Below are 11,458 nucleotides of genomic sequence, written 5' to 3' on the forward strand. Positions count from 1 at the left end.
GCCTAACATAGCCCCACTTGTTCATTTTTGCTTTTGTTTCCTTTTCCCGGGGAGATATGTTCATGAAGAAGTTTCTCGTGTTTATGTCCAAGTAAGTTTTGCCTGTGTTTTCTTTTAAGAGTTTCATGGTTTCATGACTTACATTCAGATCTTTGATCCATTCTGCGTTTACTTTTTTGTATGGGGTTAGACAATAATCTGGTTTCTTTCTCTTGCATATAGTTTTCCAATTTTTGAATACTGTGGTTCTGTAGTAGAGCCTGAAGTTGGGGAGTCGAGATCCCCCCCACTTTATACTTCCTTCTCAGGATTGCTTTGGCTATTTGGGGTCTTTGGTGTTTCCATATGAATTTTTGAACTATTCATTGCAGTTCATTGAAGAATATTGTTGGTAATATGGTAGGGCTTGCCACAAGTCTGCTTATTGGTGTGGGCAGGATGGCCATTTTGACGGTATTAATTCTTCCTAGCCAGGTGCATGGGATGAGTTTCCATTTGCTAGTATCCTCTTTAATTTCTCTTAAGAGAATCTTACAGTTTTCAGGGTATAGGTCTTTCACTTCCTTGGTTAGGTTTATTCCTAGGTATTTTATTCTTTTTGAAGCAATTGTGAATGGAATTGTTTTCCTGATTTCTCTTTGTGTTAGTTCATTGTTAGTTTATAGGAAAGCACAGATTTCTGTGTGTTAATTTTGTATCCTGCAACTTTGCTGTATTCCGATATCAGTTCTGGTAGTTTTGGAATGGAGTCTTTAGGGTTTTGTATGTACAATATCATGTCATCTGCCAATAGTGACAGTTTAACCTCTGCTTTACCAGTTTGGATTTCTTGTATTTCTTTGTTTTGTGTAATTGCCGTTACTAGGACCTCCAGTATTATGTTGAGTAACAGTGGGGAGAGTGGGCATCCCTGTCTTGTTCCCAATGTCAGAGGAATAGCTTTCAGTTTCTCGCTGTTCAATATGATGTTGGCTGTGGGTTTATCATATATGGCCTTTATTATGTTGAGGTACTTGCCCTCTATACCCATTTTGCTGAGAGTTTTTATCATGAATGGATGTTGAATTTTGTCGAATGCTTTTTCAGCATCTATGGAAATAGTCATGTGGTGTTTGTCCTTTTTGTTTATGTGGTGGATGATGTTGGTTGATTTTCGAATGTTGTACCATCCTTGCATCCCTGGGATGAATCCCACTTGGTCATGGTGTACGATTCTTTTGATGTATTTTTGAATTTGGTTTGCTAATATTTTTTTGAGTATTTTTGCATCTACGTTCATCAGGGATACTCGTCTATAATTTTCTTTTTTGATGGAGTCTTTGCCTGGTTTTGGTATTAGGGTGATGTTGGCTTCATAGAATTAGTTTGGGAGTATTACCTCCTCCTCTATTTTTTGGAAAACTTTAAGGACAATGGGTATTATGTCTTCTCTGTATGTGCGATAATATTGCAAGGAAAATCCATCTCGCCCTGGGGTTTTGTTCCTGGGTAGTTCTTTGATTACCGCTTTAATTTCTTTGCTGGTAATTGGTTTGTTTAGATTTTGTGTTTCTTCCTTGATCAGTCTTGGATGGTTGTATTTTTCTAAGAAGTCCATTTCTTCTAGGTTTTCCAGCTTGTTCACATACAGGTTTTCATAGTATTCTCTAATAATTCTTTGTATTTCTATGGGGTCTCTTGTGATTTTTCCTTTCTCATTTCGATTCTGTTGATGTGTGTTGATTCTCTCTTTCTCTTAATAAGTCTGGCTAGAGGGTTATCTATTTTGTTTATTTTCTCAAAGAACCAGCTCTTGGTTTCTTTGATTTTTTTTTTTTCTACTTTACTCTTCTCAATTTTATTTATTTCTTCTCTGATCTTTATTATGTCCCTCCTTCTGTTGACTTTAGGCCTCATTTGTTCTTCTTTTTCCAATTTCGATAATTGAGATGAGACTATTCATTTGGGATTGTTCTTCCTTCTTTAAATATGCCTGGATTGCTATATACTTTCCTCTTAAGACTGCTTTCGCTGCATCCCACAGAAGTTGGGGCTTTTTGCTGTTGTTGTCATTTGTTTCCATATATTGCTTGATCTCTATATTAATATAGTTGTTGATCCATTGATTATTTAGGAGCACTTTGTTAAGCCTCCATGTGTTTGTGGGCCTTTTTGCTTTCTTTGTATGATTTATTTCTAGTTTTATTCCTTTGTGGTCTGAAACGTTGGTTGGTAGAATTTCAATCTTTTTGAATATACTGAGGCTCTTCTTGTGGCCTAGTATGTGGTCTATTCTGTAGAATGTTCCATGTGTACTTGAGAAGACTGTGTATCCTGTTACTTTTGGATATAGAGTTCTCTAGATGTCTTTTAAGTCCATCTGTTGTAGTGTGTTGTTCAGTGCCTCTGTGTCCTTACTTATTTTCTGTCTGGTGGGTCTGTCCTTTGGAGTGAGTGGTGTGTTGAAGTCTCCCAAAATGAATGCATTGCATTCTATTTCCTCCTTTTAGTTTTGTTGGTATTTGTTTCACATATACTGGTGCTCCTGTGTTGGGTGCATAGATATTTACAATGGTTATATCCTCTTTTTGCTGTGACCCGTTTGTCATTATGTAATGTCCTTCTTTATTTCTTTTGACTTTCTTTGTATTTAAGTCTATTTTGTCTGCTACTAGTACTGCCACACCTGCAGTTTTCTCCCTGTTGTTTGCATGGAATATCATTTTCCATCCCTTGACTTTTAGTCTGTACATGTCTTTGGGTTTGAGGTGGGTCTCTTGTAAGCAAATAGATGGGTCTTGTTTTTTTATCCATTCTGTTACTCTGTGTCTTTTGATTGGTGCATTCAGTCCATTTACATGTACGGTGACTATTGAAAGATTTGTACTTACCGCCATTGCAGGCTTTAGATTTGTAGTTACCAATGGTTCAAGGTTAGCTTCTTTAGTATCTTACTGCCTAACTTCACTTGCTTATTGAGCAATTGTAGATACTGTGTGGTGATTGTTTAATTCTCTCCTTTCTTATTCCTCCTCCTCCATTGTTTATATGTTGGGTGTTTTATTCTCTGCTCTTTTGTGTTTCCTTTAAATGGTTTTGTGTGTAGTTGATTTTATTTTTTGCCTTTTGTTAGTATTTGGTTGGTTTGGTTTCTTTGCTATGATTTTATATTCTCTGGTGACATCTGTTTAGCCTTGGTAGTGCTCCCATCTAGAGCTGTCCCTCTAGAATACCCTGTAAAGGTGGTTTGCGGGAGGCAAATTCCCTCAACTTTTTCTTGTCTGGGAATTGTTTACTCCCTCCTTCATATTTAAATGATAATCGTGCTGGATACACTATCGTTGGTTCAAGGCCCTTCTGTTTCATTGCATTAAATATATCATGCCATTCTCTTCTGGCCTGCAAGGGTTCTGTTGAGATGTCTGATGATAGCCTGATGCGTTTTCCCTGTAGGTGACCTTTTTCCTCTCTCTAGCTGTCTTTTAGACTCTGTCCTTGTTCTTGATCTTTGCCATTTTAATTATTATGTGTCTTGGTGTTGTCCTCTTTGGAGTTCTGTGTGCTTCCATGGTATAAGCAACTATTTCCTCCCCCAGTTTTGGGAAGTTTTCAGCAATTATTTCTTCAAGGACACTTTCACTTTTTCTCTCTCTTCTTCTGGTACCCCTATGATGCGAATATTGTTTCGTTTGGAATGGCCACATAGTTCTCTCATTTATTCTTTCATTCCTGGCATCCTTTTATCTCTCTCTGTGTCAGCTTGTCTGCGTTCCTGTTCTCTGATTTCTATTCCATTAACGGCCTCTTGCACCTCATCCAGTTTGCTCTTAAGTCCTTCCAGAGATTGTTTTATTTCTGAAATCTCCCTCCGAACTTCATCCCCTTAGCTCTTGCATACTTCCCTGAAGATCCGTCAGCATGGTTATGACCTTTATTTTGAATTCTTTTTCAGGGAGATTGGTTAGGTCTATCTCCCCAGGTTCCTTCTCAGGGGAGGATGTCTGGGTTAGTCTGTTCTGTATCAAATTTTTCTGTCTTTTCATGGCGATGGAAGTAGTTGTGGAGAGCTGGCGTGTATGTTGGCTGGGTGAAGGTCCGTTCTTGCTGGTTTGTGGCCTTCCTCTCCTGGGAGAACGATGACCCCTAGCGGCTTGTGCTGGGCAGCTGCACGCAGACGAGGTTTCTTATTCTTGCCCGGCGGTTGTGGAGGAAGCTCTGCTCTGCTTCCGTGGGAGTGGCCGGCCTCAGGCTACTGTTCTCCTATGGCGGAGCCACATTGGAGTGGAAATGGGAGGGAGCCTGTTTATGACCGTGAGGGGCCTCCGAGTACCACTGCCACCCAGGGAGGGGGTTGGGGCGCCCGGAGTTTCCCGGAATTCCCAGTTACTGGGCTGATTGCGCCGGGGCGTTTCCGTCCACCTGTGAGGCTTCTGTCCCTTGAAGACTTTCAAAAAGCACTCGCCTTTTTCTTTGTCCCAGGGGCTCTGGCTGCAGGGACAGCTCTCAGGTTTTACTGTCCCATTTCTCTAGCATCCAGCTCACCACACACTGTGTGTCTATGCTCCTGGTGCGGATGGCTGGGGCTGGGTATTTAGCAGTCCTGGGCTCCCTCTCCCTCCCCGCTCTGACTCCTCTCCTACCGCCTGTAGTTGCGGTGAGGGGCGCTCATGTTCCGCCAGGCTGTGGCTTCCATCTTACCCCCTTCGGAGGCGCTGGGTTCTCGCAGGTGTGGATGTAGCCTGGCTGTTGTCCTGTATCTTCTGGTCTCTCTTTTAGGGATAGTTGTATTTGTTGTATTTTCAAAAATATATATGGTTTTTGGAGGAGGTTTCCCTGCTCTACTCACTCCGCCATCTTGGCTCCTTCCACTGTAATGATTTATAAATAATGCTTATCTCTGCTGTTTCTAATGAAAGCACTACCAAGTATATATTCGTATATCCATATAAATCACTCAGACTAATAGAAAGCTCTACACTGGGTGAGTAAAGGCCAAGATTCTATACCTATTTCTGTTCTTAAGAGAATAATGAATGCCTTTTGTTGACTTGATTAAAGATTAAATTCAGAGTATACTTTGGTCTGAAGTTCTAATCTAAATAAATATTTCAAATGTGTATCCAGTGCAACCTTCTCTAAGACTTGGAGATAAAAGAAAAGATACACTTGTATGTTTATTTTTGTTGAGCTATAATATTCAAAACCAAGATCACAATTAGCAAAATCATACAATGTGATCAGACTTCTAAAATCACAACAGAAATTCCAGAAAACTCATTATCCTGCAGGGGATCAATAACATCAATGCAAAAAAAGAAATAAAAATGTATTAAAGTATAGCTTCAAAAGGTACAACTAGCATTGGAAATAGGGGTTAGTATTGTAATAAACAGTAGTATAAAATGTGTTGGCTCTGAAAATCCTAGGAAAGCTGCAATTTGCAAGTAGGGGGATTTAGGTGTATTGTTTTAAAAGTATCCTCATCAGTGCCAATTTGGAACTTTCAAAGGGATATATGAATTCAAAATTGTTAACGATGTGCTTATAGCATATGGAATGGTTTTTTAAAATGAAAATGTAACATCAAAATTTAGATTGCTGAATTCAAACAATAGCTAGTACATGACATTTAGAGAATTTCAGCACCACTTATAATTTATTACAAATTATTTCTGTATTTGGCCTACTGCATTTATTGAAAGAAATGTCATTTATCATGTTACGGCAATTGTTAATACTTCACACAATCGTGATGTACTGTGCACTTTTTTAAACTTTTTTAATATAATTGTGACAGTGAGAAAAAAGAGCAAGTGCCTCCCCTATTTTATGCAAGAGTAGTTCTATTTGTTCAAGTTCATGCAATGAGTGACAGTAACTCAGGACTATCCTTAGGGGTCCTGATTTCCTGATAGACTGTTTTATCCTACTTGTCTGTCCAATATTTATTTCCGAATGAGTATTACTTGTACTTGCAAATATTTATAAAGACGTGAGTTTAATCAGCTTGGTTTATGTTGTTTCTATATACTTATTTAGCATTTGTATTTTAAAATTGTTTTGAGACATTTTATAAAGTCATACCAATTTAAGACAGGTGGCATATATATAATGTTAAAAGTAAATAATTAAAATTTATATCGAGCATGGGCTACTTTTGGAAAATCTGTACTTATATCTTTAATTATTTGATTACACTTAAATACGTTCCACCTAGATATTTAGTTTATTATCTAAAATTGTCATAATTTTTCCTACAGGAAAGAATTAAGAGAATACAACAAATCAGAATGGAAAAAGAACTTCAAGCCCAGCAAATTCTAGAGGTAGAATTTTTAAAGTTGATATGATTAAAGTAATATAGTTATGTATTTTCAAGTCTGAAAAATGAAAATTTTATCAGTATGTTCTCTCACTCATACAAATTAACATGTCCATCACAGATTATCTCTAAACATAATGCATAGAATAAGGACCTCTCTGAACCTTACTAGGCAAGTTTATCTAATCCTAATAGTAAAAATCCAGGAAATAAGTAAAGGAAAAAAAAGAAAGGGGAAACCTCTCAATAGCCAATATAGTCATAAAGATCATACGTTAAAACTCATGTTCTTTACTTTTCAAAACGTCATTAAGTCTTATAGTCAGATACCTGCTTTTCATTTAGAAATAAAACATGACCAAAGTAAAATTGTGTTTAATGTGGAAATAGTCTAAGCAGGTTTGTTTTCTGAGTTTGGACAGAACTGGGCTGACAGAATAGGGCTCAAGGACATGCTGGCAACAGCAAAAGGAATAGCTAAAAGACAGCAAGGGAAAATAGGAAAAACAGAAACTCTGAAGCCTAGCAACAGTCTGTAATCTGGTAGTTAAGTAGGAAGGAATTTTCAACATCTTAATGGCCCAAAGGCATTTCTGTTATCAAACTGTGTAGTATAGTAACTGATGTCAAGAATAACTGCCCAAGTCCTCAAGAAAAAGCCAAATTATGTTAAGTGTACTGTGTCTATTTAAGCTGTACGTGTATATGTCTCAAAATCATCCAAAGTACTTTTGTCCAAAATAAGCTTTTTAATGTTGAAAATTATTATAACCCAAACCCTTAGCTGTTCAGGAAACTGTTGTCATAAAAATTGGGTTATTCCCTGAGCAATGCGGTTAGCTGAGGTTTTCAGTTACAGGTTTTTTCCTTCTAAAAACATACACACATACTCTCTTACCCATTTCAAATTAATTTTAAAACCCTCCAAATTGAAAATATTAAAGTACATTGGCAATTACTACTAGATAATTATGAAGCTACTAGGTAATGACTTGAAGATTATAAAGCTCAAATTTGATAGCACGAGCTTGATATTTCAGAATGTGCTTCATTAAAGGTTATGTTTCTATTATATTAGGAAAAAAACCTTGAATTTAACTACAGTAGGTTAAATAGGGTTTAATGTATTTTTTCTTGTTGTTGTTGTTGTTACTGCTTTTATTAAAGGAGGGGCAAATTTTTGGAGGTCTGTAATTTGCCATTTTTGCTGAGTTTTCAGTTTTCTTTTTTTTTTTTTTTTGAGAGGGCATCTCTCATATTTATTGATCAAATGGTTGTTAACAACAATAAAATTCTGTATAGAGGTCTCAATGAACAATCATTAATCGACCCCAAGCCTAATTCTCAACAGTCTCCAATCTTCTGAAGCATAACGAACAAGTTTTTACATGGTGAACAAGTTCTTACATGGTGAACAGTGCAGGGGCAGTCATCACAGAAACTTTCAGTTTTGATCACGGATCATGATTTATAAACAATCAGGTCAATTATGAATATTCGTTTGATTTTGATCCTTGATTTATTTGTGAATCCCACATTTCTCCCTTATTATTATTTTTTAATAAAATGCTGAAGTGGTAGGTAGATGCAAGATAAAGGTAGAAAACATAGTTTAGTGCTGTGAGAGGGCAAATGTAGGTGATCAGGTGTGTGCCTATAGATTAAGTATTAATCCAAGCTAGACAAGGGCAAGAAAACATCCACAGATGCAGAAGTTTTCTCTGAAAACAGGGGGGGTTAGGTTCTAAGCCTCACCTCTGTTGATCCCCAATTTCTGGGTTTCATGTTTTATTTATGTTATTTAAGTAATGGATTTATCTCAAATTTTAAGTATTACAAAAGAAACTTCAAATAAAGTAAGACACATGCATTTTTAAATGCTACTTATTTGTCCTTTAACCTTTATTGTTAAAATCTATCCCGTTTTTGTAAACTTTGTACAGTGATCATGTTTTACTTTCAAAAATCAGAAAAAGCAAAAAATGCCATAACATCATTTTTTCTGTGATTAAGTTTTAAGGTAAAATAACACTCAAATTATTTCAGACTTTTTACAAGTTTGAAGTAAAAAACCTGACATACTCTTACAAATTTAAGAATTTTTTTGCATATCTTAATTGTAATCTATACGTTAGAAATGAAATTAGTATGTTAAATGTAACAAACTGAGGGGAAATCTGTAATTGTCTACATACATGTTACATACTGTTTTGTACCTTGCAAGGCATGGAGCTCCATTTTCAAGTCTGAGGTTATATTCAGGTTGTGGTGGTGCTGTTGCATGACTTTGAGACCTATTTTATATGCACAGGCTAAAAGGATAAAGAAGGAAGAAGCTGCAAAAGCCAAATTTTTGGAGGCTGAGAAACGAAAACAGGTAAATTTAGAGGACAGTCAGAGTTTTTAGTTTTTTAAATTTATTTTGTTATCCTTAATCCACAATGACATGAAGAACATTATGTTTACTAGGCTTCCCCCTTCAACAAAGTCCCCCCCACAAGCCCCATTACAGTCACTGTCCAACAGCGTGGTTAGATGTTGTAGAATCACTACTTGTCTTCTCTGCGTAGCACAGCCCTCCCCATGCCCCCACCCCACATTATACATGGTAAAGGTAAGGCCCCCTTTCTGTTTGCCTGCCCTTATCCCTCCCTTCCCACCCATCCTCCCCAGTTCCTTTCCCTTTGGTAGCTGTGAGTCCATTCTTGGGTTCTGTGATTGTGCTGCTGTTTTGTTCTTTCAGTTTTTGTTTGTTCTTATACTCCACATATGAGTGAAATCATTTGTTACTTGTCTTTCTCCACCTGGCTTATTTCACTGAGCATAATATCCTCTAGCTCCATCCATGTTGTTGCAAATGGTAGGATTTGTTTTCTTCTTTTGAATAATATTTCACTGTGTATATGTACCACCTCTTCTTTATCCATTCATCTACTGATGGACACTTAGGTTGCTTCCATTTCTTGGCTATTGTAAATAGTGCTGTGATAAACATAGGGGTGCATCTGTCTTTTTCAAACTGGGCTGCTTCATTCTTAGGATAAATTCCTAGAAGTGGAATTCCTGGGTCGAATGGTATGTCTATTTTGAGCTTCCTGAGGATCCTCTATACTGCTTTCTACAATGGTTGAACTAATTTACATTCCCCCCAGCAGTGTAGGAGGGTTCCTCTTTCTCCACAACCTCGCCAACATTTGTTGTTGTTTGTCTTTTGGATGGTGGCGATCCTTACTGGTGTGAGGTGATATCTCATTGTGATTTAAATATGTATTTCTCTGATGAGTAGTGATGTGCAGCATCCTTTCATGTGTCTGTTGGCCATCTGAATTTCTTCTTTGGATAACTGTCTGTTCAGCTCCTCTGCTCATTTTTTAATTAGATTATTCACTTTTTGTTTGTTGAGGTGCGTGAGCTCTTTATATATTTTGGATGTCAACCCTTTATCAGATCTGTCATTTATGCATATATTCTCTCATAGTACAGGGTTCCTTTTTTTTCCAATGAAGGTGTCCTTTGATGTACATATGCTTTTCAGCTTGATATAGTCCCATTTGTTCATTTTTGCTTTTGTTTCCCTTGCCCTGAGAGATACTAGGAATTCGCTCATGTTTATGTCCAAAAAGAGTTTTCCCAATGTTTTTATCCAAGAGTTTTATGGTTTTATGACTTACATTCAGGTCTTTGATCCATTTCGAATCAGCATGTTATTTTTTTTTAAATAAACGCTGCCATGGTATGCCAGTATCAATTATATTAAAAATAAAAACTCAAAATGACTATATGAAATAATGTTTAGCACAGATAAATGTATATAATGTGTGCTTTTATTGTATGTGTATATTTGTTTATATATGGGTTTTTTGTGATGTCTTTAGCTCTTTAAGTAGCAGACCCCCCAACTCAGAAATGCAAACTGTTGGATAATGCTTTGTACTGTGTGGTGTTTCTGTCAATCAGAATGATCTCCCTAAAGCTATTTTGTGTTGCTTATAAGTTTCAAATGGCATCTGAAATCTGATTATGTCCTTAGATTATAACTTTCTCTTTGTTTCAGTATTAAAAAGTGAAGCCTATAGAAACAAAAACCTAACTTATCAGTTATTTACCCATAATAAAAGTAGTTACCGTTAATTACCGGGATGTTGTTTGAGGGTCTTTTGAGGGGTTAAAAATTGGTTTCATGACTGTGATTTCAGATACTTAAAAATTCCTAAATATAACTTGAGAATTATTAACAAATGTATTCATCTTTCCTTTTGGATACAAGGTTTGTGTATAAATGAAAATTGAAAATATCAATTATGTTTGTCCATGATATAAAGTATAAAAAGTAAAGAAAAGACTGGCTATTGAATATGTTCAATGACTACTAGTATAGATGTTAACGTATCTTTATTTATGTGGCATTTGTAGAATTAATCATTAATTCATGCTTAAATAAGTTTTATATGCTAAAGCACACCAAATATGTCTGTTAGAGTCAGATGATAATTACTGTAATCAGAAATGAAAACAATATTTAGACCAGTGGGTGAGGAATGTTGAAATGATACAGACTTGAGAGTCAGGGAAAAGGATAAAAATCACTAAAAACTGTGCCTGGCAAATTGTACAGCTGGAAATTGAATAGGTGCATAAAGAAACGGGTGAATAAATTAGTTCTTCTGACCAGTCTAAGTTTATAGTAACATGAGAGACATTAAACAAATAATTGTCCCAGAGTTCAATAAATGCTATATTATGTGGAAGCCAAAAAAGAAATATTAAAGTGCCTAAAGTAGTTGTGGGAAGAGTAAAAAAAAAAAAAAGGCGTATGTGTTGAGGAGGAGGAGCTGTGAATTCTAAGCAGGGCGGGGATGACATACACTAAGGTACAGCCTGATGACTGAGTTAGCGCCCTTGGGGTGGGGAAGACGAAGGGGCAGAGCGAGTCAGTTTTAACCTTGTATGTACACCTGTCTTAGCTTTGTTGCTGCGTCTCCTTCTCTTTCTCCTCCTCCTCCTCCATCTTCAGCAGCATCATCACATCATCATCCAAGCAGTGCCTCCAACTGTCATGCAGACTTTTCTCAACCCAGCTGTGTCAGTGTGACTAGGGCCTGGAGAATGCCCTGAGAGTAAGACGTGAGACTGACCTTGTGTGGGGCTAGGTTGTGA

At 36.8% G+C, this 11,458-nt stretch overlaps 1 protein-coding gene across 1 annotated transcript in view; it reads left to right on the forward strand.

The window, feature by feature from the left end:
- LOC130681224 (bromodomain adjacent to zinc finger domain protein 2B-like) overlaps positions 1-8,790 on the forward strand; it is a 76,416-nt gene extending 67,626 nt beyond the window's left edge. The window contains exons 15-16 of the mRNA XM_057493827.1: positions 6,240-6,305; positions 8,613-8,790. Of these exons, the coding sequence (XP_057349810.1) occupies positions 6,240-6,305; positions 8,613-8,708 (162 nt within the window). The 3' untranslated portion in view covers positions 8,709-8,790. The remainder of the gene's footprint in view (positions 1-6,239; positions 6,306-8,612) is intronic.
- The last annotated feature ends 2,668 nt before the right edge of the window (positions 8,791-11,458 follow it).

Source organism: Manis pentadactyla, chromosome 16, assembly GCF_030020395.1.
Source record: "Manis pentadactyla isolate mManPen7 chromosome 16, mManPen7.hap1, whole genome shotgun sequence".
NCBI classification, from domain to species: domain Eukaryota; kingdom Metazoa; phylum Chordata; class Mammalia; order Pholidota; family Manidae; genus Manis; species Manis pentadactyla.